This window comes from Erithacus rubecula, assembly GCF_903797595.1.
Source record: "Erithacus rubecula genome assembly, chromosome: 3".
Taxonomy (NCBI): domain Eukaryota; kingdom Metazoa; phylum Chordata; class Aves; order Passeriformes; family Muscicapidae; genus Erithacus; species Erithacus rubecula.
In genome coordinates, this window is record NC_136689.1 from 137,455,877 (window position 1) to 137,483,677 (window position 27,801).

Below are 27,801 nucleotides of genomic sequence, written 5' to 3' on the forward strand. Positions count from 1 at the left end.
CAGTTGGCAAAGGAGGGATAGCAGCAGCAAACAGGTGAGTCGAGGGGATAGGAACAGGTCACCCAAGGCTCAGGTTGCCTACAGGGATGTCATCTGGTAGGGGACCCCATTTGTGTCTGGGGTGTGACAGCAACCCAGTGAGCAGTGGGGGAGTGGGACTGGGGGCACTGGGGGATGTGGGGGGATTGGGATCCTGAGGGGTCAGAAATAACAGAGAGAATAGAAAGTTTCGGTTCCCCTGAATGGTGCTGGATAAGGCTGAAAGATGGACTGGCAGGAAACATAAAAGTATGTAAAGGTGTGTACACAGCAAGGCAAAAGTGCCTGGAGCATGTAGAGAAACAGATAAAGGGAACTCCAGTGAGGACTTTTGGCAAGTTCTGTAACACATAAGGGGCAGTGCCGGCCAAAGGTGGAAAGTTGAAAGAGAGGTGATCTGGGCAATTGGGGCACTCAATGAAAACCATGCCCTGAAACCCCATTTTTATGACTTTCCAGGACAATAGCATTATTTCTTGTAAGAGGAAGAGCCAAATTGTTTATGGGAAGAGACCTGGTTCTGCCTTAGCTAAGCACCCCATTTTAATGAATAATTATAATTAGGGTGGATAAATACCCTGTGCAAAGTCCCCCTGAGCTGCAGGAGCAGGAAACATCTGCTGTGAGTCTGAGCTGATAAAGAATTCCGGCTCTCTGGTACCTCCAGGTGTGTCAGGGAGTTCACTGCAGCTGATTTCGGTTTCAGGGGCTGAGGGGACACTGGGGACACTTGGGGACGACAGGGAACTGTGGGATTGGGGTCTGGGAGAGCACTGGGGAATCATGGGACTGGATTGGGGTCATGGAGGCTCTGGGGGAAAGTGAGAGGTGACACGGGATGGTGGGAGTGGGATTGGGGTCATGGGGGGGCTGGGACACACCGTGGGGTGGTGGGGTGATGCCCGGATTTGGTTGAGGTTCTGGGGTGACACCAAAGAAATGGGGGACTGGGAGTGGGATTGGGGTCTGGGGACGGGCTGAGGGGAACACCTGAGGGGCTCAGGGAGTGACCCCAGGATTTGGGCCAGGGTTCTGGAGGAGCTGAGGCGAATTATAATCATGGGAGTAGGATTGGGCTTCTAGGGGGCCATGGTACTGTGGGATTTGGATTGAAGTCCCTGGGAGGATGGGGGATATTGGAGAGGGAAAATAACCCCAGCATTTGGGATCAGGGACCCTGGACAAGTCCAGGTGTCTCCTGGCCAAGAAGGTGCCTCTCTTCCCCCTGGGTTGACCCCTTTGCCCTCCGCGGTTCTTCACTGAGGAACCCTCCCTGTGTCACCTCTGTGTCCCTTTTTGTGTCCCCCAGTGTCCACATTGGTCCTTGTGGCCTCTCCCCTCCATGGCCTTCCTGACTCTCACCCTGGCCCTGCTGGCAATGACCGTGGCCACTACAACCTATGAGGTGAAGCAACTGGACATGGCCCTGGACTCCTTTGATGACCAGTACCAGGGCTGTGTCCCTGCCATGAAGGTGGCACTGCCTGCCCCTGAACCATTCTGAGTTCCAGAAGAATCCTCTGTTTGCCAAGGTCTGGCAAAAGGCTGTGGCTCAGTGGCAGAAGTTGGGGTCCCCTGTGTCCCCTCTGTCATCCTCAGACAGGCCATCGCCATCATGGCCTACACCATGGATGGTCTGTACAGGGAGTTCAACAAGAAAGTGAGAGTGGCCGGGCGCGCTCCCACTCGGCGCTTTTGAATTTCCACTTCAACACGCTGCATTTTCCTGCTGACCGATGCCCTGGCCACGCTGAAGGATGCTCAGAAGGAGCAGAAATGTCTCTGTGTGTACAGGGGCATGCACAAGTACAAGTTCAAGGCAAATGTTGGTGACATTGTCCGATTTGGTCAATTTGCGTCGTCGTCACTTTTCCAAATGTCTCCGACCAATTTTGGGGAAACCACAGTGTTCAAGGTTTGGACGTGTCATGGTGCGTACATCGAGAACTTCTCCAGAGCTCCCAAAGAGAAGGAGGTGCTGATCCCACCGTTTGAGAAGTTCAAGGTCACCAAAGTCATCGAGGGAAAGGAGAACGTGTAAATCCACCTGGACTCCATCGGGACCTACAGCAAATACAACTGCGAGTGGCTGACAGGTGAGGACAGCCTGGGGCCATGGGGACACCCCTGATGAGGCACAGGGGACAATGACACCCTCTGAGGATGAGGGCACAAGCATGGGGACCCCCACATCTTGGGGGGGGAACAGGGAACCCCCCATTCCAACCCTGTCCCTCCTCTCCACAAACAGTACTGTGGGGACAGGCCCTGTGTGCTGGATGTGGATGGGCTGGGACCCCCATGGCACCCCCTCAAGCCCTGTCACTCCCTGTCACACCTTGTCACCTCCTGTCACTCCCTGTCACCCCCCATGTCCCTCTCCTGTTACCCCCTGTCACCCCTAAGCCCACCATGACCCCTTTGACCTCCCTGGACCCTGTCACCCGCCCATGCCCCATCCACATCCTGTCACTGTCACCTTGTGGCCCCTATCTCTCCTGCCACCCCCAGCCCCCATTAAGGCTGTCCCCAGTCCCCTCACTCCCCCATGGTCCCCCTGACTGTCCTCTTTGTTCCCCAGGTGGGAGCGTCCCCACAGCTCCCTGGCACCTTGGAGGGCTCCTCCTGGCCACCAGAGCCCTGGCAATGGCCACTGAGATCCTCTGAACTATGAAGTCACAAAGGTCACTGAGGTCAGCAAGGTTGCTGTGGAAACCATGGCACCAGGACCACCAAGGTCACTGTGGCCACTGTGGTCACCATCATCACCAAGACAACCAGAACATCCAAAGAAACATGGTGCCAAAGCTACCAAGGCCACCACGGCCACAATGGCCAAGGTGGCTCCATAGCCTCCATGAGGTCACTGTTGCCACCACTGGCACTGCAGTCACTGCCACCACCACAGCCACTATGGCTACCTATAAGCACCAAGGTCACTGTGACCACCATGGTCACCAAGACTCTCTGATCCACAAGGCTACCACAGCCATGGTGGCCACTGTGGCCATCAAGGCCATTGTGCAAAGCAATTCTACTAAATAATTGGATCAAACAATTGTATCAGAACAATTCAATTAAATTATTCTATCAAGACAATTCTACTAAATTGTTCTATCAAAATAGTTTCATTGTATAATTCTGTCAAAGCCACTTTCCATCCCTCGGCTCACCTGGCAACATCCAGTGTGGGTTGTTCAGTGGCCCCTCTCCAAGGTGAAACTGTGCACACTGGAATCCCTCGTTGGAGGAGCAGCTTGCCAAGGCCCACATCACCGAGCCTAGCAGCCCTTGGAACTCCCCTGTCTTTGTCCTCAAAAAACTGGGAAATGACCTGGAGGCTCCTCCACGATTTCAGAAAGATCAACAAGGCCATTGAAGACATGGGTCACCTCCAGCCTGGCTTGCCCTCACCATCAATGCTGCCCCAGTACTGGAAGCTTGCCACAATAGATATAAAGGATTGTTTCTTTCAATCCCCCACCATCCAAACAATGTGCCCAGGTTTGTCCTCTCTGTTCCCTCCCCCAACAGACAGGGTCCTCTCAGAGGTCACCATTGGCTTCTCCTTCCCCAGGAAATTCAAAATTCCCCCTCCATTTGCCAATGATAAATTACCCACATCCTGTTGTTGGTGAAGGAATACCAAAGACTTATGAATGCCTAGCAAGCAGTTCTGAAACAATAGATGAAATAGAGATGTTAGCAGTATTGACATAGATGCTGAAAATAGTTATGTTAAGGTTTGAGGCCTCTTCCTTGTTTAGATAAAACCAAATACAATACATGCCAAAGAAGCTGCAGGCATCCTGTCCCAAGCCTGGCAGGAAAGATTCAAGATAAGGGTAAAGCCATAAAACATGGTAATTTAGTTGTTCCTATAGGTTGCATGGAAATATTAGGAAATTAGTATATTGTATTAGATTGGTTATTGGAATTTAGAACATTCATTATGGAATAATACTTATTGTACTGCAAATGGAAAATCTCTCTCTCTCTTCTCTCCTCTCCTGCTTCTGCTTCTCCTCTCTTCCCTCCCCGCTCCTCCTCTCCACTCTTACTACCTCTAATCTCTAACTTTCCTCTAATCTCTCTTCTACCCACACCCTATAATAAAATACAACCCTGAAGAAAAGCAAATAATAAACTCCTGAGTCTGTCCCGCAACCGTCCAGAAACCCACCGGTCCCACAGCCTGTCACCCCTCTGGAACCCATTCCTGGGGGCAATCATTCATCACTGCATGGATGATACTTGGTCTGTGCATCAGAAAAGACTTACCTGGGCAGGACTGTTAATAAAACAGCAAAGACCATCAACGAGGCTGGGTTTGAGATTTTAGGAAGATAAAATTCAATACACCTGCCCTTGGGCTTACCTCAGACTCTGAATCCAAGAGCAGAGCATCATGCCCCAGCACCATGAGGGACGACCTCAAGCACCCCAAGAGACTTGCAACAATCATGTGGATCCATCAATTTGGTGCAGCCTCTGCTGGGGATCATGACACAGGACCTCAGCCCCATGTTCAACCTCATTTCTCAGAGTGAGAACCTGGATTCGCCACGAACCCTCACACTGGAACCCCAAAATTCCATCATCAAAGTGCAAAAGGCCTTGTCTTCATACTGAACCCACAGTATGGAGCCCAGCCTGCCTCTCCACCTCATCATCTCAGCTAAGGCAGCTCTTTCATGGCCTCATCCACCAGTGGGACCCCGTACAAAAGGACCCACTTTGTATCATTGAATGAGTATTTAAAACAAACAACCCACAAAGACGATCATTATGGCACAAGAAATAATTGCACACCTTGTAAATAAAGCCAGAGCTCACCTCAGCTCTCTTGAGAGGTTTGATTTCACAGGGATCTATCTCCCCTTAGTGACTATTGGAGATCTGGAGAACTTAGTCCAAACTAATGAGAGCCTCCAGTTCTCTTTCCATAGTTACACTGGCCAAAACTCAATTCATCCACCCAGCCATAAACACTTTAAATTAGAATTTAATCTGATTCCTAAATTTCTACAAAGCAAATGCATCTCAAATACTTGACCATTTTTCTTGATAGCTCAGGATATTCCCACAAGTCAGGAATGACTTGGAGGGAGCCCAGGACAGTGGGAGTCTGATGTGCAGGTGGTGGAAGGATCCCACAGATTGCTGAGCCAGCAGCCATCATCAGGGCCTTTGAGAGATGCCAAGAGCCATTCAGTTTGATAACTGATTCAGCTTACATAGCAGCTCTAACTATGAGAGCTGGACATTCTTTTCTCAAGGAGGTCTCAAATCCAAATTTGTATACGTTGCTTTCAAGGTCTGTGTGCCTCATCTCCCACAGGAATCAATGTGATGTGTGTGAAATCACACACTGACCTTCCAGGAGCCACCATGGAAGGTAACAGGAGGGTGGAAGCCCTGGCAATGCCAGTGGGAAATGCCAACATCCCTGACATTTTTGCACAGGCCAAACTTTCACATTCCTTCTGCCATCAGAATGTGCCTGCCATAATGTGTGTCTTAAATTTATCTAAAGACCAAGCCAAGGCAAGGGTGGCAACATGCCCAAATTGCCAGGCTTATCAAGATCCATCAGTGGGTCCTGGGGTTAACCCCAGGGGCCTCAATAGCTGCCAGCTCTGGCAATCAGATGTTACTCACATGCCATGGTTCAGAAAGCCCAAATATGTGCATGTGGCAGGGACACTTTCTCTGGAGCAGTGTTTGTGTCAGCCCATGCAGGAGAAAATACCCCCCATACCATACAGCATTTTCTCCCTTGCCTTTGCCACCCTGGGAGTCCCTGAGCAAGTGAAAACTGACAGTGGCCCTGCTCACACCTCACATAAACTCAAGGACATTTCAGTCTGTGGTGGTAAAGCACAGGAGGGGCAAACCCATCAATCCCAGGCCAATTGATAGTTCAAAGGAGCCATCAGAGCATCCAGAGGGTCCTTGATCAGCAGCGGGGAGGAACAGAGATCTTATCTCCCATGGAGAGACTCTGTAAAGCGTTCTGTGCTTTAACTTCCTAAAATATTCTGCCTCAGAGCCTCACCCCCCAATCCTCCAGCACTTCTCAAACTCAGCCAGAGCTAAGCTTGAGGAGAAGCTGCCCGTGTTCCTGAAGGACCCTGAAACACATCAAATATCTCAGCCTTTCCCTCTAATCACCTGGGGGAGGGGTGTGCCTGTGTCTTGTTACCATCTGGCCCCAAATGGCTCTCAGGGAAAAAACATTAAGCCCTACCTGAGCCCAACAAACACTGCTCCCAAAAATAACAATCACAGCATCTCCAGGTCTTAAACAACCAAAAGATCAAACCAGCTCTGCCTGGAGATGAAGATGCTGCTGCATTGGAGTGCAGCACACCATCCACTGGCCCCTTACAGAATCCTGACCTGTTACCACGCTCCTGACAGATAGACACAACCTGAAACAGAAACAAAACTTGCCAGCCCAACTGCTGCTATTCAGTCGAGCCCCTTCTGAGTAACTCCTTACATTCCATTTACCCCTACACTTACCTTCACAACCCCTCCTACCTTCACAGCCCCTCCTCCCAAACCCTTATTTACCTTTTATCAAACTGATGCGTCTTTTACCTTCCTCAACAAGACACTCACCTCTTCTACAGTTTTTTCATTTTCATTAAATAAGAAGGGGGAGTAATGAAGGCTGGTGGAGACCCGTGGAGGGATGAGACCTGGAGGCCTAAAGGTTTAAAGTATCACCAAGAGATTTGGCTACCTATGGTGGGCAAAACCCTCAATGTAATGGAGACATAAAAACCACCCCAGTTTGCCTTGCAACTTCTGCAGATTCTCTTTATCCTATTTGCCCTCTCCTTTTGCTCCACCCCTGCACCCTCAGAGGATTTGCTGGTTCTGTACCCCACCCCCTGCCTTTCCCATATAACCCCAGCTCCCTCTGAATTCCCAGGCTTCTTTCATCCCTGGCACCCTTTTGTGGCAAGATCCATAAAGGCTCTTAGCAGAACTCCACACAAAAGACCAGTCTGTTCTGTGTCACCCCAAAGCGCCTCTCACAAATGAGTTGATAATGACAGTGGTGAGGAAAGTGTGCACCCTAGAATATGCCTTTATAAAAACAATTCTGTCTTTATAAAAACAATTCTCTAGGGAGGTCACTGCATCTTGGCACCACCCTCGGCAGCAAGAGGCACCTGAACAGAGACCTCTGCTTGGGGATCCCTGAATAAGTATCTTGTTTGGGGAGCATCCCCTTCTTGAGGGAGGAACCTGCCCCAATAGCCAGTCCAGGCCCACCCCGAGTGATGCTGCAGTTGGTGAAGGAGAGAAGCAGCAGCAAACCTCAGGGGAGTCCATGGGATGGGGAATGCTGTGCAACTCAGACACTCAGTGTACCTAGGACAGAACTGTCAGGTGTGTTCCAGAACAATGCCAGGTCTGTTTTAAATTAACCCTTTGAGCTCCAACCCATCATACCCAGGGATTGCTGAAAGAGGAAACACTCCTGGGGATTGCAGGCAAATGGTTTCTCTGAGTCACGATGCCAAGAACGGTTCAGGTATCTCCTGGTGTTGGTGGAGTCCTTTTTTGGGGGCCCAGAACTCCTCCTGCCCCACCAACACAGCCAGGGAAGCCAGCCAGGCAGTGCCCCAAGAGATCATCCCCAGGCTTGGGGTGCCTACAGGGATGTCATCAGGCAGGGGCCTCATTTGGTGTCTGGGGTGTGACAGTGTTGGGGGTTGAGTGTTTTTCTATTACTGTGTCAATTGTAAGAATTTTTCCCATTATCATGCCAATGGAGCTGGCCGGGCTACACCCAGGGTCTCTGATGACTCCAGACAAAAGGGGTCGGTGGCAGCGGCTCCTGGAGGGGCCTCTTGGGCTTCCGGAGGGGACTCGTGTTTCCAGGGAGTTCAGAGCAGGACGCCCGTTTGCAGACCCCGCTGTGGAGCACAGCAGAGCCAGACCCTTTGCCATCACCTGCCCTGCATCTGCCCCGTTCCAGCCTCCTGCCTCTGCGGACACAGCTGATCCCCCGGACACACACGGTGAGCGAGGAGCCGCCGCTCCAGCCCGTTCCCACCCGGGACCGGCGTGGCTGCTGCCCCACCTTCTGCCTCCGTTCCTGCCTGCCCTCGGCAGCTGCCAGGCTTTGTTCCAGCTGCAGAACTGGGACCGAGTGCAGAGAGTGTGCCTGCGGCTAAAGAAGGGACTGGAACCGAGTTATCTGTTCTGTTTTGTTGGTGATTCTGACAACTGCTGTTGTTTCTGATTGTACGGTTAGATATAATAGTAAAAGAGCTGTTATTCCTACCCCCTTATCTCTGCCTCAGAGTCCTTGATTCAAACAATTATAATACTTGGGGGGAGTGGAATTAAAGTCTCTATTTCAAATGACAACTTCTGCCTTTATCAGCAGACACTTGTCCTTCAAACCAAGACAGATTGCAACCCAGTGAGCAGTGGAGAGTGGTACTGGGGGCACTGGGGGATGTGGGGCTGTGGGAGAGTCCTCCTGGGGAGGCAGAAATAAGAGAGAAAATAGAAAATTTCTGTTCCCCTGAAGATGGTGGATAGGACTGAAACATGAAATATCAGAAAAATACTAAAGGATGTAATAGTGGGGACACCGCAGAGTGAAGGTGGCTTCAGCCCATGGGGGGATTCTGGCACGTTCTCTAAAACAGAAGCGGCATCACAGACCAAAAGCAAAAGGTCAAGGCAAGGTGATGCAGGATATTGGGCCACTCAGTGAAAACCACATCCTGAAGCCCCTTTTGTGCCTCTCTTGTTGTGTTAAACTCTATACCAAAAGAGGCAGAGCTATGCAAATTATTTATGAGAAAATGCTGGTTCTGCATTAGCTAAGCAGCCCACTTTTTATGAATATTTATAAGTAGGGTGGATAAATACCCTGTGCAAAGCCCCCCTGAGCTGCAGGAGCAGGAGAGATCCCCTGTGAGCCCGAGCTGATAAAGAATTCCGGCTCTTTTGTACCTCCAGGTGTGCCAGGGAGTTCACTGCAGCTGATTTTGGTATCAGGGGCTGGGGGGACACTGGGGACACTTGGGGGATAGGGGACTGTGGGACTGGGGTCTGGGGGCCATTGGGGGAGTCACAGGACTGATATTGCAGTCATGGGGCGCTCTGGGGGACAGTGAGAGGCGACACGGGATGGTGGGAGTGGGATTGGTGTCACGGGTTGGCTGAGACTCACTATGGGGTAGGGGATGATGTCTGGATTTGCATTGAACTTCTGGAATGACACCTAAGAAATTGGGTACTGGGAGTGGGATTAGGTCTCGGGACAGGCTGAGGGGAACACTGAGGGCCTCAGGGAGTGACCCCAGGATTTGGTCCAGGGTTCTGGTGGGGCTGAGGTGATTTGTGAACATGATAGTAGAATTGGGCTGTGGGGAAGGGGGGTGGGTATGGCATCGTACTGTGGAATTGGGGTCCCTGGGGGTTGGGGGATGTTAAGTAGGCAAAAGTAACCACAGGATTTGGAGTCAGGGACCCCAGATTTATCAAGGGGTCTCCTGGCCAGGAGTTCCTCCCTTCCCCCTGGGCTGACCCCACTGCCATCCCCAGTCCTTCAGGGAGGAACCCTCCCTGTGTCCCCTCTGTGTCCCCCATGTCACCGCCGTGTCCCCCAGTGTCCACACTGGAACCTGCAGTTTCTCCCCTCCATGGCCTTCCTGACTCTCACCCTGGCTCTGCTGGCAATGACTGCGGCCACCACGGCCTACAAGAAGAAGACCCTGGATATGGCCCAGAACTCCTTCGATGACCAGTACCGGGGCTGTGTCCCTGCCATGAAGGAGGAGCTGCCGGTCCTGAAATGCTCTGACTTCCTGAAGAATCCTCTGTTCGCCAAGGTCTGGCGTGAAGCTGAGAAAAAGTGGCAGAGTCGGCGGTCCCATGTGCCCCGTCTGTTATCCTCAGACCAGGCCATTGCCATCATGGCCTACACCATGAATGGCCTGTACAAGCAGTTCAACGAGAAAGTGAGAGTGGCCGGGCGCTATCGCTGGGTATATCGGAGGAGGTTCCACTTCAAAACGCTGCATTTCCTTCTGACCGACGCCTTGGCCACACTGAGGGTCAAGCAGGGACAGAAATGTCACTCTGTGTTCCGGGGAACAAACAAATACCTGTTCGACGCAAAACAAGGCAAAACCGTCCGGTTTGGTCAATTTGCGTCAACATCTCTTAGCGAAGACGTCGCCAGAAGATTCGGGAATACCACGGTGTTCAAGGTGCAGACGTGTCACGGCGCTGACATCAAAGCGTTCTCCGAATTTCCCAAAGAGGAAGAGGTGCTGATCCCACCCTTCGAGGAGTTCAAGGTCACCAAAGTCATCGAGGGAAAGGAGAACGTGCAAATCCACCTGGACTCCATCGGGATCTACAGCAAATACAACTGCTTGTGGGTGAAAGGTGGGGACAGCCTGGGGCCATGGGGACACTCCCTGGGGCCGTGGGGACAGCCCTGATGAGGCACAGGGGACAATGACACTCTCTGGGGATGGGGGAGAGGGACAGGGGCACCCACGGTGTGTGTGGGGACAAGGACAGCCTGTGCTGCAGACACCAAGTCTGGAGACAGGAATGCCCATGACAGGGCACAGGGATAAGGACCTGCACATCTGGGAGGGGACAGGGACAGGGACCCCCTCTCCACAGACAGTGCTGTGGGGACAGACCCTGTGTGCTGGATGTGGGTGGGCCAGGACACCACATGGCAACTCCTAAGCCCCTGTCACTCCCTGTCACCCTGACCCCTGTTACTCCTAAGCCCACCATGACCCCCCTGACCTCTGTGGCCCCTGCACCCCTCCATGCCCCTCCACACCGTGTCACTGTCACCTTGTGGCCCCCATCTCTCCTGCCACCCCCAGCCCCCATTTTGGCTGTCCCTGACCCTCTCACTCCCCCATGGTCCCCCTGACTCTCCTTTTTGTTCCCCAGGTGGGAGCGTCCCCAGGGCCCCTGCCACCTCAGAGGACTCCTCCTGGCCACAACAGCCCTGGCAATGGCCACTGGGATCCTCTGAGTCACGATGCCACCAAGGTCACTGAGGTCAGCAAGGTTGCTATGGCAACCATGTCACCGAGACCACCGAGGTCACTATGGTCACCATGATCACCAAGACAACCAGAACCCCCAGAGCAATGTGGCCACCAAGGCTACCAAGGCCACCACGGCCACTGTGGCCACCTTGGCTCCATGGCTTCGGTGAGGTCACTGTGGCCACCACTGGCACTGTGGCCACTGCAGCCACCACTCTGTCACCATGGTCACTATAAGCACCGAAGTCTCTGAGACTCTCTGAGCCACAAGGTTACCACAGCCACTGTGGCCACAGTGCCACAAGACCATTATGCATAACAATTATATAGAATAATTCTATCAAAACAATTCTGCTAAATAATTCTACCAAACCAATTGTATAAAAATTATTTGAAATTGTTCTATCAAAACAATTCTGTTAAATAATTGTATCAAATAAATTGTATCATAGCAATTGTATTAAATCATTCAATCAAATCAGATCCATTAAATAATTTTGTCAAAGCAACAAAAAGAGACAATTCTCAAGAAGGGCTGGATGTCATTCCCCACACCTACACATCTGGGAATGTCTCTTCCTCTCAGGCTCGTGAAAGATCCTTGGAGAGCACACCCTTCCTGGGGGAGGAACCTCACACCCATTTCATTCCAAGCTGGAGCACAGACAGGAATCTCTGAGAAGGGTCTGGATGTTCCCAGGGTTAGGTGGCAAAGGGCCAGACCCCACTCTGGTACTTCACCCTTGGTTGTCAATTTGAGATTGCTGATTTGGGATGGTTTCAGCCCAATTCAGCACCAAAATATTCACAAGATTCCTCTCAATCCAGCCCTGATGGCCACTCATGGGACTTTGTTCCTTGGCCACATTCCAGGCAGAAATCCTGTGAGGAACATCGAGAGTGCTGTGTCCAGCTCTGCCCAGTGTTGTGTCCAGTGCTGTGTCCAGATTGTCCAGTGCTGTGTCCAATTCAGTACAGGTCTGTGTCCAGTTCTGCCCAGTGCTGTGTCCATTGCTTTGTCCAGATTGTCCAGTGCTGTGTCCAATTCTGTCCAGTGCTGTGTCCAGTTTTTTCCAGTTTTGTGTCCAGTTCTGCCCCAATAGCCAGTCCAGGCTCGAGTGATGCTGCAGTTGGTGAAGGAGAGAAGCAGCAGCAAACCTCGGGGGAGTCCATGGGATGGGGAATGCTGTGCAACCTCAGACACTCAGTGTCCCCAGGACAGAACTGTCAGGTCAGTTCCAGAACAATGCCAGGTCTGTTTTAAATTAACCCTTTGAGCTCCAACCCATCTCCCCCAGTGATTGCTGAAAAAGGAAACACTCCTGGAGACTGCAGGCAAATGGTTTTTCTGAGCTACCATGCCAAGAATGGTTATGGGATCTCCTGGTGTTGGTGGAGTCCTTTTTTGGGGGCCCAGAACTCCTCCTGTCTCACCAACACAGCCAGGGAAGCCAGCCAGGCAGTGCCCCAAGAGATCATCCCCAGGCTTGGGGTGCCTACAGGGATGTCATCAGGCAGGGGACCCCATTTGGTGTCTGGGGTGTGGCAGCAACCCAGTGAGCAGTGGGGAGTGGGACTGGGGACACTGGGGGAGATGTGGGACTGTGGGACAGGGGTCCTGGGGGATCAGAAATAAGAAACAGAACAGAGAAAAGACAATGTTCCCCTGAAGATGCTGGATAAGGCTGAAAGATGAACATGCAGAAAAATATTAAAGGATGTAATAGTGGGGACACCGCAGGGCGAAGGTGGCTTCAGCCCATGGGGGGATTTTTGCACGTTCTCTAACACAGAAGCGGCAGTCAAGGCAAGGTGATGCAGGATATTGCACCACTCAGTGAAAACCACATCCTGAAGCCCCTTTTGTGCCTCCCTTGTAGGTGTTACATTCTATACCAAATGAGGCAGAGCTAAGCAAATTATTTACTGGAAGATGCTGGTTCTGTGTCAGCTAAGCAGCCCACTTTAATGAATATTTATAATTAGGGTGGATAAATACCCTGTGCAGAGTCCCCTTGAGCTGCAGGAGCAGGAGAGATCTGCTGTGAGTCCGAGCTGATAAAGAATTCCGGCTCTCTGGTACCTCCAGGTGTGTCAGGGAGTTCACTGTGGCTGATTTGGGTATCAGGGGCTGGGGGGACACTGGGGACACTTGGGGGGGACAGGGAACTGTGGGACTGGGGTCTGGAGGTGGCACTGGGGGAGTCACAGGACTGATATTGCAGTCATGGGGTGCTCTGGAGGAAAGTGAGAGGCAACACAGGATGGTGGGAGTGGGATTGGGGTCATGGGGGGCTGGGACACACTGTGGGGGTAGGGGGTGATGCCCAGATTTGGTTTGAGGTTCTGGGATGACACCAAATAAATTGGGAACTGGGAGTGGGATTGGGGTCTGGAGACAGACCGAGGGGAACAGTCAGGGGCTGAGGGAGTGACCCTAGGATTTGGTCTGGGGTCTTAAGGAGGAGCTGAGGTGAATTGTAATCATGGGAGTAGGATTGGGCTTCTGAGTGGCCATGGTACTGTGGGATTGGGATCTGGGATCCCTGGGAGCTGGAGGACATTAGGTAGGCAAAAGTAACTCCAGGATTTTGGATCAGGGACGCCAGACATGTGCAGGGGTCTCCTGGCCAGGAGTGGCTCCCTTCCCCCTGGGCTGACCCCACTGCCCTCCTCAGTTCTTCCATGAGGAACCCTCCTCATGTCACCTCTTTGTCCCCTCAGTGTCCCTCAGCGCCACTTCTGTGTCCCTTTTTTGTCCCCCAGTGTCCACACTGGTTCCTGTGGCCTCTCCCCTCCATGGCCCTCCTGGCTCTCACCCTGGCTCTGCCTGCCATGACCATGGCCACCACAGTCATTAAGGAAATACCCCTTGACCTGGCCCTGGACTCCTTCGATGACCGGTACCAGGGCTGTCGCCTTGCCATGATGGAGGAACTGCCAGCACTGAACTGCTCTGAGCTCCAGAAGAATCATCTGTTCCACCAGATCTGGCGTGATGGTGTGGCAATGTGGAAATTTCGGGGGTCCCCTGTGTCCCCTCTGTCATCCCCAGACCAGGCCATCGCCATCATGGCCTACACCATGAACGGTCTCTACAAGAAGTTCAACGATGAAGTGAGAGTGTCCGGGCGCTCCGGCCAGACATACCGGAACATGTTCCACTTCAAAACGCTGCATTTCCTGCTGACCGACGCCCTGGCCACGCTGAGGGCTGCTCAGCAAGAGCAGAAATGTCACTGTGTGTATCGGGGGGTGAAGGATAAACTGTTCAAGGCAAAGGTTGGCGATATCGTCCGGTTTGGTCAATTCACGTCATCATCGCTCTGCAAAAATGTCGCCGACAGTTTTGGGGAAACCACGGTATTCAAGGTGAGGACGTGTCACGGTGCTGACATCATGAACTTCTCCAGCACCCCCACTGAGAAGGAAGTGCTGATCCCGCCCTTCGAGGAGTTCAATGTCACTGATGTCATTGAGGGAAACGAGAAGGTGGAAATCCACCTCAACTCCTCCCAGACCTACAGCACATACAACTGCGAGTGGCTGAAAGGTGAGGACAGCCTGGGGCTGTGGGGACACCCACTGGGGACATGGGGACACTCACTGGGGCCATGGAAACACCCCTGATGAGGCACAGGGGACAATGGCACTCTCTGGGGATGGGGGAGAGGGACAGGAGCACCCACGGTGTGTGTGGGGACAAGGACAGCCTGTGCTGCCAGCACCAAGTCTGGAGACAGGAATGTCCATGACAGGGCACAGGGATAAGGACCTGCACATCTGGGACAGGGACAGGGACCCCCTCTCCACAGACAGTGCTGTGGGGACAGACCCTGTGTGCTGGATGTGGGTGGGCCAGGACACCACATGGCAACTCCTAAGCCCCTGTCACTCCCTGTCACCCTGACCCCTGTCACCCCTAAGCCCACCATGACCCCCCTGACCTCTGTGGCCCCTGCACCCTTCCATGTCCCTCCACACTGTGTCACTGTCACCTTGTGGCCCCCATCTCTCCTGCCACCCCCAGCCCCCATTTTGGCTGTCCCTGACCCTCTCACTCCCCCATGGTCCCCCTGACTCTCCTTTTTGTTCCCCAGGTGGGAGCGTCCCCAGGGCCCCTGCCACCTCAGAGGATTCCTCCTGGCCACAACAGCCCTGGCAATGGCCACTGGGATCCTCTGAGCCACGACGCCACCAAGGTCACTGAGGTCAGCAAGGTTTCTATGGCAACCATGTCACTGAGACCACCGATGTCACTATGGTCACCATGATCACCAAGACAACCAGAACCCCCAGAGCAATGTGGCCACCAAGGCTACCAAGGCCACCACAGCCACTGTGGCCACCTTGGCTCCATGGCTTCGGTGAGGTCACTGTGGCCATCACTGGCACTGTGGTCACTGCAGCCACCACTCTGTCACCATGGTCACTATAAGCACCAAAGTCTCTGAGACTCTCTGAGCCACAAGGTTACCACAGCCACTGTGGCCACAGTGCCACAAGACCATTATGCATAACAATTATATAGATTAATTCTATCAAATCAGTTGTATAAAAAAATTCTATTAAATTGTCCTATAAAAAGAATTCTGTTAAATAAATGTATCAAATAAATGTATCATAGCAATTTTATTAAATCATTCAATCAAAGCAGGGTCCTCCTTTAGAATGGAGAAAGTAAACCCCCCACCCTTTTAATTACTATAATGGTGAAATTAAGGGGCTCTCAGGCAAAGACATGGGGATAAGAATAACTGTTCTTTATTTGTATGTACAACAAGGCAAACAAAACACCAACAGCTGTGGAATTAACAACAAACAGAACAGGAATCCAGTTCCAGTCCTCTCGGCCGTGGGCACTTTCTCCTTGGTTCAGTTCCCATCACAGCCAGCAGGGAGCGCTGGTGGCTCCAGGTGGCCCAGGCTGGTGTGATGATTCCCCCATGAGTGCAGGGGAAGCTGTGGACAGAGGGGGTGCAATAATTCCCCCATGGCTGAAGGGGGCGCTGTGAGCAGGGTGGGTGCAATGATTCCCCCACGGCTGCAGGGGGCGCTGTGGGCAGGGTGGGTGCAATGATTCCCCCATGGCTGCAGGGGGCGCTGTGGACAGGGTGGGTACAGTGATTCCCCCATGGCTGCAGGGGGCACCATGGGCAAGGTTCCCAGTTCTTCCCAGTGCAGGGTCCAGTTCTGCCCAGTGCTGTTTCCAGTTCTCTCCAGTGCCACGTTCAGTTCTGCCCTGTGCTGTTTCCAATTCTGTGCTGTTCTAGACCCAGTCCTGGTCTCAGGATGACTCTTTCTCAGCTGGGAAGTCGGAACAGGTGCCCACTCTGAGTCCTTCCATCCCGACCCATTCTGGGATTTTGGGATTCTGAGAGTTGCAGTTCCGGAATTGCCCACTAGAGGGCAGCAGCAAGTGTGAGAAATCAGCGGCAGTTCCGGGTGCCACCAGCAGGCGGCAGCACGAGCTGCTGGCGCTGCCGAGCGCCCGCCCCAGGCTCGGGAATGGCTCGGGATGGAGCGACCTTAAAGCGTGCCCGGGGCCAGCCCTGCCCGGCCAGGGACATCTTCCCCCGGGCCAGGCTGCTCCAGAGCCCGTCCAGCCCTGGCCTTGAACCCTTCCAGGGCGGGGCAGCCGCAGCTTCCATGGGCAGCCTGTGCCAGGCCATCACCACCCTCACAGGGCAGGAGTTTATAGGAAGATGGGCAGTGATGTCCTTGAAAAACCACTCAGGGGGTCGGGGTCTTTAGGGAAAATTCTTGTCAAAATAGGCCTTGATATCTCCACATGAGAAGACAGAAGTTTGTCACAGCACCTAGGTTGCTGCACCAGAGTGTTTGAACTCCCAAACTTTGGGGTAATAGGAGAAGTGGGTCCCCACAAAGTCAATTCCATAACCCAGACAGTCTGAACTTCTTTCAGGAGGTGTCAGGGGATCAGTGGCAACCCTGTGCGCTCTGGAACTGCCCACCTGCTCATGCCCCCTCACGCGGGATTGAAGGCTGGGAGCATGGGCAGAGGAAGGAGGGGAAGGTGTTTTAACTGGGGACCTGAACCCAAAACTTTCTGCAATTTTTAAATTAGCTTTAACAATAACGTGAAAGAGAGGAATAAATAAAGTAACTGGTAAGTCTCCCTCAGCCTGAACATGAAACAACTTCTTCCCAACACTGTCCCAAAAAGAATTGAAAAAACTAGACTCCTGTGTAGCGTTAGGAAAGTATATAAAAATCCAATGAACAAAATTTTTAAGATTCCTCTCAGAAAACTTAAATTCCCCCAATTCAACAGTACCCAAAACTTGTTAAGAGATGCCTCTCTCAGGAGGGGTGACTTAGGGTGACTAAGCCTGTTACCCTTCCTGGAGCTTTGTTGCAGTGACCAGAAGTAAATGGGAAAACAAAAGGAAATGACACAAATATATAATTAAGTCAGAGCGCAATCCCCAGTATTGATTCCAACTCACAATTTTCATTCGGGCAGGAGAGGCCCATTGGTCAACTCAAAACTTCTGGGCAGGTGCTCAACCTGTTGACTGGTCCTTGGGATTCTTCCCCAAGGTATTGAGGGGAGGGTCCTGGTCACCTTTTGGATAATTCTCACTAAATGTGAGGGGTTTTTGAGGAAGCAGCAACCCAAAAGTGATTTGTGTCCTGCAGCTGATGTGTCAGGAGACACTTCTCCAGGGATCCCTGAGCAGAGATCCCTGTTCAGGTGACTAAGGTGTCTCAACTCCCTCGAGAAGTGTTTTTATAAAGACAGAAATGTTTTTGTAAAGACAGAAATGTTTCTATAAAGACATAAATATTTTTATAAAGACAGAAATGTTTTTATAAAGACGTGCTCTGGAGTGCACAGGCAGAGTCACCTCCCCTCTGTGATTATCAGCTCCTTTGTGAGAGGCACTTTGGGGTGACACAGAACTGAGCCGGTTGTTTTTGTGTGGGTTCCCCAAAGAGCCTTTATTGGGTCTTGCCATGAAGGTGCCAAGGATGAAAGAAGCTGGGAATTCAGAGGGAGCTGGGGTTATATGGGAAAGGCAGGGGGTGGGGTACAGAACCAGCAAATCCTCTGAGGGTGCAGGGGTGGAGCAAGAGGAGAGGGCAAATAGGATACAAAGAATCTGCATAAGTTACAATGCATGCTGGGGTGGTTTTTGTGTCTCCATCACATTGAGGGTTTTGGTTATCTAAGGGCCTTTCTTGGTTACTGTACAAGGGTTAGGGAGTGGCCAGAGGACACAGTGAGATTGGCACTCTCCTGCATGGTGCAGGAAAGAACACCTTATTGCAAGGAGCCATGGCTTAAATAAGACACTTTGTGCAAAACAAAGTACAGATGGTTCATTGGTCACAGGAGACACTTCTTGCTCCAGGCTTTCTCACAGATCCAGCTGGTGTTTATCTTTGGTTATAATTCCTTCTGTTATGTTTACAGTAGAGAAAGACCTCTAGCTTGAGAAAAACCCTAGCTGATTCTGAGAAAGTTAGTTAGACAGGAAAAATCCTTTAAGATTCTCACTGGGCCTGTAATGGCCACATTTCCCTAGAGTTGCACCTTACCCCTTTTGGCCTTCTGGTCTCATCTCTCCATGGCAGCACAGACATCTCTGGGTCTGAGGGGCCACCTCGCTCCACAACACCCCCTTCTTATTAAATGAAAATGAAAAAAATGTGGCAAGAGGTGGGTGTCTTGAAGAAGGTAAAAGACAGCAGGTTTGATAAAAGGTAAGTAAGGGTTGGGGAGGAGGGGGGTGTGAAGGTAAGTGTAAAAGGGGTAAATAGAATTTAAGGATTTCATCAGAATGGGGGGAGACTGAATAGCAATTGTTGGGATTGAGTCTGGCTGTAAGTTTTGTTTCTGTTTCAGGTTGTGTCTATCTGTCAGGAGCGTGGTAACAGGTCAGGATTCTGTAAGGGGCCAGTGGATGGTGTGCTGCACTCCAATGCAGCAGCATCTTCATCTCCAGGCAGAGCTGGTTTGATCTTTTGGTTGTTTAAGACCTGGAGATGCTGTGATTGTTATTTTTGGGAGCAGTGTTTGTTGGGCTCAGGTAGGGCTTAATGTTTTTCCCTGAGAGCCATTTGGGGCCAGATGGTAACAAGACACAGGCACACCCCTCCCCCAGGTGATTAGAGGGAAAGGCCGAGATATTTGATGTGTTTCAGGGTCCTTCAGGAACACGGGCAGCTTCTCCTCAAGCTTAGCTCTATCCAAATTTGAGAAGTGCTGGAGTAGAGGGGGTGAGGCTCTGAGGCAGAATATTTTAGGAAGGTAATGACACAGAACGCTTTACAGAGTCTCTCCATGGGAGATAAGATCTCTGTTCCTCCCCGCTGCTGATCAAGGACCCTCTGGATGCTCTGATGGCTCCTTTGAACTATCAATTGGCCTGGGATTGATAGGTTTGCCCCTCCTGTGCTTTACCACCACAGACTGAAATGTCCTTGAGTTTATGTGAGGTGTGAGCAGGGCCACTGTCAGTTTTCACTTGCTCAGGGACTCCCAGGGTGGCAAAGGCAAGGAGAAAATGCTGTATGGTATGGGGGGTATTTTCTCCTGCATGGGCTGACACAAACACTGCTCCAGAGAAAGTGTCCCCTGCCACATGCACATATTTGGGCTTTCTGAACCATGGCATGTGAGTAACATCTGATTGCCAGAGCTGGCAGCTATTGAGACCCCTGGGGTTAACCCCAGGACCCACTGATGGATCTTGATAAGCCTGGCAATTTGGGCATGTTGCCACCCTTGCCTTGGCTTGGTCTTTAGATAAATTTAAGACACACATTATGGCAGGCACATTCTGATGGCAGAAGGAATGTGAAAGTTTGGCCTGTGCAAAAATGTCAGGGATGTTGGCATTTCCCACTGGCATTGCCAGGGCTTCCACCCTCCTGTTACCTTCCATGGTGGCTCCTGGAAGGTCAGTGTGTGATTTCACACACATCACATTGATTCCTGTGGGAGATGAGGCACACAGACCTTGAAAGCAACTTATACAAATTTGGATTTGAGACCTCCTTGAGAAAAGAATGTCCAGCTCTCATAGTTAGAGCTGCTATGTAAGCTGAATCAGTTATCAAACTGAATGGCTCTTGGCATCTCTCAAAGGCCCTGATGATGGCTGCTGGCTCAGCAATCTGTGGGATCCTTCCACCACCTGCACATCAGACTCCCACTGTCCTGGGCTCCCTCCAAGTCATTCCTGACTTGTGGGAATATCCTGAGCTATCAAGAAAAATGGTCAAGTATTTGAGATGCATTTTGCTTTGTAGAAATTTAGGAATCAGATTAAATTCTAATTTAAAGTGTTTATGGCTGGGTGGATGAATTGAGTTTTGGCCAGTGTAACTATGGAAAGAGAACTGGAGGCTCTCATTAGTTTGGACTAAGTTCTCCAGATCTCCAGTAGTCACTAAGGGGAGATAGATCCCTGTGAAATCAAACCTCTCAAGAGAGCTGAGGTGAGCTCTGGCTTTATTTACAAGGTGTGCAATTATTTCTTGTGCCATAATGATCGTGTCTGTGGGTTGTTTGTTTGTAAATACTCATTCAATGATTCAAAGTGGGTCCTTTTGTACAGGGTCCCACTGTGAGCCAAGCTGAGCAAACATGAAATGACAGAAAAAACAATTATTTAAATTTCAGATAACTACTCCCTTCTAACTTCTAACTTTTAATTATTTTCAGCAAGGAAACTAAAATCCTGATTTTCTAGGATTAGCATTTCAGAAGCTCTGGCCCCCCAAAAAAGGGATCCACCAACACCAGGAGATGTCTGAACCCTTCTTAGTGTGTGCTCTTATTTAGGGCAAATTTGGGAGGAAACCTCCTAATGGGGGCCCTCTAGGGAACAGATTCAAGCAGTCCCTCCCACAGCTGGTTTGAGGAAAAAATATTTCCTCAGAGAAAAGTGGAAAAAAACTTGTTTATTTAACAGACTAAGCTCTTCCCAGCACAAAAATGAACAAATACCAAAGAGCAAAACCTCTTGCCGCTCTGAAGGAATTGACAAATTCAGAAAAGTCCCTTCTGTGGGCTGCAGCCTGGCTCACTCAGGCTGTTTTTTAGTTTTTTTAGCACTGGGAAATGTCACAGCCCAGGCCAGGCCTGGTGTGAGCTCCTGGTGCTCCCCTGGGTTTTCAGTCCAGAGCAGGTTCAAACAGTTCCAAAAAAAGGGGAAAAAAACCAGTCAAGGGGAACTCCTTTGCCTCAGCTAGCCAATTAAAAAAAAAAATTAAAAAATAATAAAAAAAGCAACTAAAAAGGCAAAAGAGCTCTGTCTGTCCTGCTGCCCACTGCAGCCAACCCTGTCTATGTGAAGGATGAGGGGGATTGAGTTCAGGCTCTGATAACAAACTCTGCACTTCTTCTCTCCCCTTTTCACTCCTGAAACCAGTCTTAAAGTTGCAAACTCAATATTGAACACAACCAGAACAGAACAGAGGGTTTGGGGATACAAGCATCATGAAGTCACCCCAGGACAGAATGGCAGCTCAGAAAATCCATTTGCCTGCATTGCCTGGAGTTTTTCCTATTTTCCCTGGAGGTGATGGGTTGGAGCTCAAAGGGTTAATTTAAAACAGCCCAGGCAATGTTGTGGAACAGACCTGACAGTTCTGACCTGGGGACACTGAGTGTCTGAGGCTGCACACCTGTCCCCATCCCAGGTTTGCTGCTGCTTCTCTCCTTCCCCAGCTGCAGCATCAGTTTGGGTTGTTGGTTATTGGCAATAATCACCCACCCACCCTCTTTACTGGGGCCTTTTCCATAAGCAGCAAATTTTTAATCAGCCAAACTCTATCCAAGCCCCCTCTCTTGTGAAATTCCTTCATCAGGAATTAACACCAGGTGCTTTATTGCAGGGTAATTTAAACATGGATTTGACAATTCCCACTGCTCTTCCCTGCACTGTGGCACAGCCCCTTCTTTGGGCAGCTGGCTGCTATCAAGGAAGGACAATATTTCCTGTTTATATTTAACAACAGATCAATGTGCTGTGAATAGATTTCTTTCTCTCCATGTGTCTCCACGGGCATGAGCAATGCCCAAAGCAGATCTCATGTGAGTTCCTCTGTTTGCTCTTTTTCCTGCTGCCACCTCCAGAGCTCTTTGTGACACTGCGAGCTCCACCCGTGGTTCCACATCTTCTTGGAGTTACAGTGACCAGAGTATAAACTGCATAACAAAACCATAATCTTCTGTCCCAAATTGGATTTCCTGGCCCCTGGGATGAGCAGAACAGTCTGTGCTATGGCTCACAGTTGTTCTGTGATTGAGTTGTTCTGAACAGCACCCCACAGGTCTCCTGAGCCTCCCCCACAAAGGAGACCCCAGAATAAGCTTTGATTTGGACTCCTGAGGAAGGACACGTTTTCTGTAAAACAACAATGGCCCCAATTTCAGCATCTCCCATGGGATCTCCAGGCTTCAACAAACCCCTTTGATCTTTTGTGTACCAGTGACAGCACTGGGCTCTGGGAGTCCTGGCTCTGAGGTTTTATTTTCTTGCCCAGTTTTGAGATTCAGTTTGGTGAGCCAGGTAGGAGAGAATTCTCTGCCCGGCTGCAAGGTCAGCTGGAGATGGGCAGGCCCTTGATGTGCCCTGAGAATTTCCCAGAGGGACTCCATGCTTCACCAGCTCTCTGTGGGGGGAGACAAGGATGGACTGCAGGAAATTCAAGGTATTTGTCGATTGCTTTGGATTTTCTTTCTGGTCCTGGTTCAGTAACTCCTGTAAGACGCGTGTGACGACTCACGCTGGGCGCTGGATCACGGGTGAAATTCCCAATGTTGATACCAAACAGGCTGGAGTCCTACAGGGGTTAGAGTCCCCTAAAAGAAATCTGATGACTTTAGGTATTGGCCCAGGTCTTGGAATTTGGGGTTTGATTGTTGTGTGTGTCATTTTGTGCCTCTTGTACATGATTGGTGTTTCTTGTCCATCTGTTAATAAGATTTTATTTCTTGCCTGTGTGTCTGTCAGAATGTTTTTGGCTTGTGCCATCTCATCCTGTGTTACCCTGGAGGATCAGGACGGGGTGGATTGTGCAGGGCTGGACTGTGTGATCCTTTCCTGTTAATTGCTCATCAGAGCTGCAAATGCCAGCACTGGTGCAGGACAAAGCTCCAATTCCCAACCCCAGTGTTAATGCAATGAGAGTCAAGAGAGGAACACAATAATGATAATTATAGTGATAATTTTGGCTGTAAAGTGAGGGTGTGTGGATAGAGTCAGGAGTAGGCAGCCCCAGCAGTAAGGAGAATGTCAAAAAGAGTTCCTGGGGTGAGTTTTGGCTGATTGGAAAGATTTGGGAGGGGTCTCTGGGGGAAATTTAAAGAAAAGTGATTTAATTAGATATTGTAATCAATGGTGTCCACTATATAAATTACAAAATGAGGAAAGGTGGCCTGTAATGGGACCGTACAATGTAATACTCTATTGCAGTTAAGGTTGTTCTTAGGAAGAGAAAGCAAATGGAACAAAGTCATTTACCTGGACTTGTTTTTCACTCTGAGAAACAAGCCTGAATGGCAGAGAGGGTGTGGTATTAGTTCACTCCTCAAGATCCCTTAGTTTTGGCCCTAGAGAAAGATGGAGGTAAAAGAAAAATGAGAAGGTGTTGTAGTGCAGGTAGCACAGGTCAGAAATGTGTTAAGATGAGAGACAGAGGAGAAGAAGACAGCAAGGTTGATCTTTTAGAATTACAATCTAATCTCCTCAGGAGAGTTCTCTTCTACTTAGCCAAAGTATTGGGCCTGAGCAATTCTTTTGCAAGGGTAATAAAGCCTTTATTTTATAGGGCTTTACCTATATGCCAAATCTCTCCTGGTCCTGCAGCTCAGGGGGGCTTTGCCACACAGAATCTCTCCACCCTAATTTTACATACTCATTAAAATGGGCTCCTTAGCTAATACAGAACCAGCACTTCTCCTGTAAACAATTTGTGTGGCTCTGCCTCTTTCAGGAAATAATTTTTAATATCTTGGGGAGTCATAAAAATGGGGTCCCTGGGGGTCATTTTCACTGAGTGCCCCAATAGCCCAGATGAGCTCAACTTAAAATTTCTCTTTGGGTGGGCATTGCCCCTCTGTGTTACAGAACTTGCCAAACTTTATCTCTTTCTTCACTGGTGCAGCCACGTTTATTGTGCTGTGTAAATCCTTCTACATCCTTCTAAAGCTTTTGCATTTGTCAGTCTTTAAGCTCTGCCCAGCACCTGCAGTGTGTGGTGAAAAGCCACTCTATGAAAGGCCAAGTGTCCACAGAGAAGTCTTGAAACTGTATTTGAATAAAGGGACAGAATTCCCACAGCCATGCCTCCGTGGGGTTTCTCTCTCGGGGTTCTGGAGGGCACAGTCTCTGTTTATCCCCAGCTCCCAGCTGCACTGTCCCTCTTCCTTTCCCCAATGCTGAGGCACCAGCAAGGTGCAGCCTTCCCAAACCACCTGCCCCACATCCATTTCCCTCCACTGTTCAGAAGTTCAGGCTGTCTGGGTCATGCAATTCACTTTATGGGGACCCACTTCTATTACCCCAAAGTTTGGGAGCTCAAACTCTCTGCTGAAGCCACCAGGGTGCTGTGGACACAGCAGGATAAACGTGGCTGGAGCCGGTGGAGGAGCAGATGAAGGGAGCTCCAGGGAGAGGATTTTGGCAAATTCTGTAACACAGAAGAGGCAGCGGCGGCTGAAAGCGAAAGGTCAAAGCGAGGTGACCGGGGACATGGGGACACTCAGGGGAAACCACGCCCTGAAGCCCCTTTTGTGACTCCGGGGCAGTAAATTCTGTTTTAAGAGAGGCGGAGCCATGCAAATTACTTACGGGAATATGCTGGGTCTGTGTTAGTTAAGCAGCCCGTTTTAATGAATATTTATAATTAGGGTGGATAAATACCCTGTGCAGAGTCCCCCTGAGCTGCAGGAGCAGGAGAGATCTGCTGTGAGCCCGAGCTGATAAAGAATTCTGGATCTTTGGTACCTCCAGGTGTGCCAGGGAGTTCACTGCGGCTGATTTGGGTATCAGGGGCTGGGGGGACACTTGGGGGGACAGGGAACTGTGGGATTGGGGTCTGGGGGGAACTGGGGGGCACATGGGGCTGGATTGCTCTCCTGAGGAGCCACCGGGGTTCTCATGGGACTGGGATTGGGATTGGACACTGGGGGACCCCAGACCTTGGGTCAGGGTCCTGGGGGGCAGGGGGGTCACAGGGAGGGCACAAGGGACTGGGACACGGATTGGGGAAACACTGGGAGGGGGGACACAGAACTAAGGGAGTGGGATTGGGGTGCTGGGGGGCTCTGGGGTCACTGAAGAGGGGTCGGGAAGTGACCCCAGGATTTGGGATCAGGGTCCCAGGACATGTCCAAGGGTCTCCTGGCTGGGGGTGCCTCCCCTCTTTGGGCTGACCTCCACTGTCCCTCCCCAACCCCTCACCAAGGAATGTCCCCATGTCCCCCCATGTCCCTCAGCATCCCCTGTGTCCCCTCTGCATCCCCTGGGGCCCCTCAGTGTCTTCCCTGTGTCACTCTGTGTCCACTCTGTGTCATCTCTGTGTCTCCTCTGTGTTCCCTGTGTCCCCTCAGTGTCCTCTCAGTGTCCCCTGTGTCCTCTCAGTGTCCCCTGGATCCCTTCAGTGTCTTCCCTGTGTCACTCTGCCCACTCTGTGTCCCCCAGTGGCCACTGTGGACTCTCCTCTGCATGGCCCCCCTGGCTCAGACCCTGGCACTGCTGGCAATGGCCGTGGCCACCGTGTCCATCAAAGTGGTGCCCCTGGACATGGCCCAGAAGTCCTTTGATGACCAGTACCTGACCTGTGCCCATGACATGGCCAAGAAGCTGCCAGAACTCAACAGCACCGAGTTCCTCCAGAATGCCGAGTTTGCCCAGGTCTGGCCTAAGGCCAGGGCGGCGTGGCAGGCCCGGGGGACCCCCGTGACCCCTCTGAGCCAGGCCCAGGCCATCGCTGTCATGATCTACACCATGAAGGACGTGCACAGGCAGTTCAACGCGGCCGTGCGCGAGGCCGGCAGCTCCCGCCAGCAATACCGCAACAAATTCCACTTCAAAACGCTGCATTTCCTGCTGACCCAGGCCCTGCAGCGCCTGAGGGTGCCCAACAAGTGCCAGGACGTGTTCAGGGGGGTGAGCGGGGTGCAGTTCCAGGTGAAAGTCGGTGACAAGGTTCGCTTTGGGCAGTTCGCGTCAGCGTCACAGAGCCGTGAGGTGGCGGCGGGGTACGGCACGGACACGCTGTTCCACCTGCACACCTGCCACGGCGCCGACATCCACAGATTCTCCTCCGAGCCCGCCGAGAGGGAGGTGCTGGTGCCGCCCTTCGAGACCTTCGAGGTGGCCACGGTCACCCGGGACGGGGCCACGCTGAACATCGAGCTGCACTCCAGCGGGAACTTCAGCAACTACAACTGCGAGTGGCTGCGAGGTGACACGGGGGACAGTGCCTGGGGACAGGGGACACTGCCAGGTGACACAGGGACACTGCCAGGGGACACGGGGACACTGCCAGGGGACACAGGGACACTGCATGGGGACACGGGGACACTGCCAGGTGACACGGGGACACTGCCTGGGGACACGGGGACACTGCCAGGGGACACAGGGACACTGCATGGGGACACGGGGACACTGCCAGGGGACACGGGGACACTGCCAGGTGACACGGGGACACTGCCTGGGGACGTGGGGACACTGCCAGGTGACACAGGAACACTGCCAGGTGACACGGGGACACTGCCAGGGGACACGGGGACACTGCCAGGTGACACAGGGATACTGCATGGGGACACGGGGACACTGCCAGGTGACACGGGGACACTGCCTGGGGACACGGGGACACTGCCAGGGGACACAGGAACACTGCCTGGGGATGCAGGGACACTGCAAGGTGACACAGGGACACTGCCAGGTGATGTCAAAGGGGGGACACTGCCAGGTGACACAGGGACATTGTGAGGTGATGTCACAGGGGGACATTCCCTGGGGGGACAGGGATGCTTGGTGAGGGTTGGGGACAGGGACACCCACAGTGGGCACCCAGCGCTGGGGACAAGAACTGGGACAGCCATTGGTGGGCACAGGGTTTGGGGACACCAGTGCCAGGTGAAGGGGACAGGGACATCCCTTGCTGGGGGCACCCATGGCTGGGCACAGGGGACAGGGATCCTGTCATGGCCCCCTGACCCCCCTCTCTGTCCCCCCAGGTGGGTCCCTCCCCAGGACCTCCCCCCACCTCTGGGGGCCTCTTCTGGCCACTGTGGCCATAGAAATGGTCACCAGAAGCCTCTGAGCCACGAGGCCACCAAGACCACAGTGACCTTTGAGGCCACTGTGGCCACCACGATCATGAAGGCCACCAGGACCCCCAGAGAGATGAGGCCACCAAGGCCACTGTGGCCACTATGGTCACTTTGGCCACTTTGGTCCCTGTGACCACTCTGGGCATTGGAAGCACCACAGTCACCATGGCCACTGTGGCCACCATGACCCATGAAGCCACCGTGGCCACCAAGGTGACCAAGGCCACCCTGGCCATTGTTGCCACCGTGGTCACTGTGAGGAGGGGTCTGTCCTGGGAGCAGCAGCAGGAGCAGCACGGGGGGGGGCTGGAGCTGCCAGGACAGATGGACAGCGCTGGACAGACGGACAGCAGGGACCGGCCAGAAACTTCC

General features: G+C 51.8%; 3 protein-coding genes across 5 annotated transcripts; all 3 read left to right on the forward strand.

Annotated features, from left to right (window-relative positions):
* Positions 1-630: 630 nt before the first annotated feature.
* Positions 631-15,616, forward strand: LOC306800055 (erythroblast NAD(P)(+)--arginine ADP-ribosyltransferase-like). Of its 3 annotated transcripts, none has more exons than XM_079301849.1 (4): positions 631-738; positions 13,872-14,658; positions 15,206-15,316; positions 15,352-15,603. In XM_079301849.1, exons 2-3 carry the CDS (start codon positions 13,905-13,907, stop codon positions 15,313-15,315), a joined length of 864 nt encoding a protein of 287 aa, XP_079157975.1. In that variant the 5' UTR covers positions 631-738; positions 13,872-13,904; the 3' UTR covers position 15,316; positions 15,352-15,603. The 3 variants fall into 3 exon arrangements, with proteins under 3 accessions (XP_079157975.1, XP_079157976.1, XP_079157974.1); XM_079301850.1 differs by lacking the exon at positions 631-738 and adding an exon at positions 8,917-9,068 and having other exon boundaries at positions 15,352-15,616; XM_079301848.1 differs by lacking the exon at positions 631-738 and adding an exon at positions 13,105-13,226 and having other exon boundaries at positions 15,352-15,593.
* On the forward strand, positions 655-11,285 carry LOC306800056 (erythroblast NAD(P)(+)--arginine ADP-ribosyltransferase-like). Its single transcript, XM_079301851.1, has 4 exons — positions 655-706; positions 9,690-10,473; positions 11,005-11,124; positions 11,160-11,285. The coding sequence occupies exons 2-3, from the start codon at positions 9,723-9,725 to the stop codon at positions 11,112-11,114; spliced, it is 861 nt and encodes a 286-aa protein (XP_079157977.1). The 5' UTR covers positions 655-706; positions 9,690-9,722; the 3' UTR covers positions 11,115-11,124; positions 11,160-11,285.
* On the forward strand, positions 13,137-27,568 carry LOC306800060 (NAD(P)(+)--arginine ADP-ribosyltransferase 2-like). The gene is made up of 3 exons (XM_079301858.1): positions 13,137-13,194; positions 25,790-26,555; positions 27,334-27,568. Exons 2-3 carry the CDS (start codon positions 25,814-25,816, stop codon positions 27,417-27,419), a joined length of 828 nt encoding a protein of 275 aa, XP_079157984.1. The 5' UTR covers positions 13,137-13,194; positions 25,790-25,813; the 3' UTR covers positions 27,420-27,568.
* Positions 27,569-27,801: the final 233 nt, after the last annotated feature.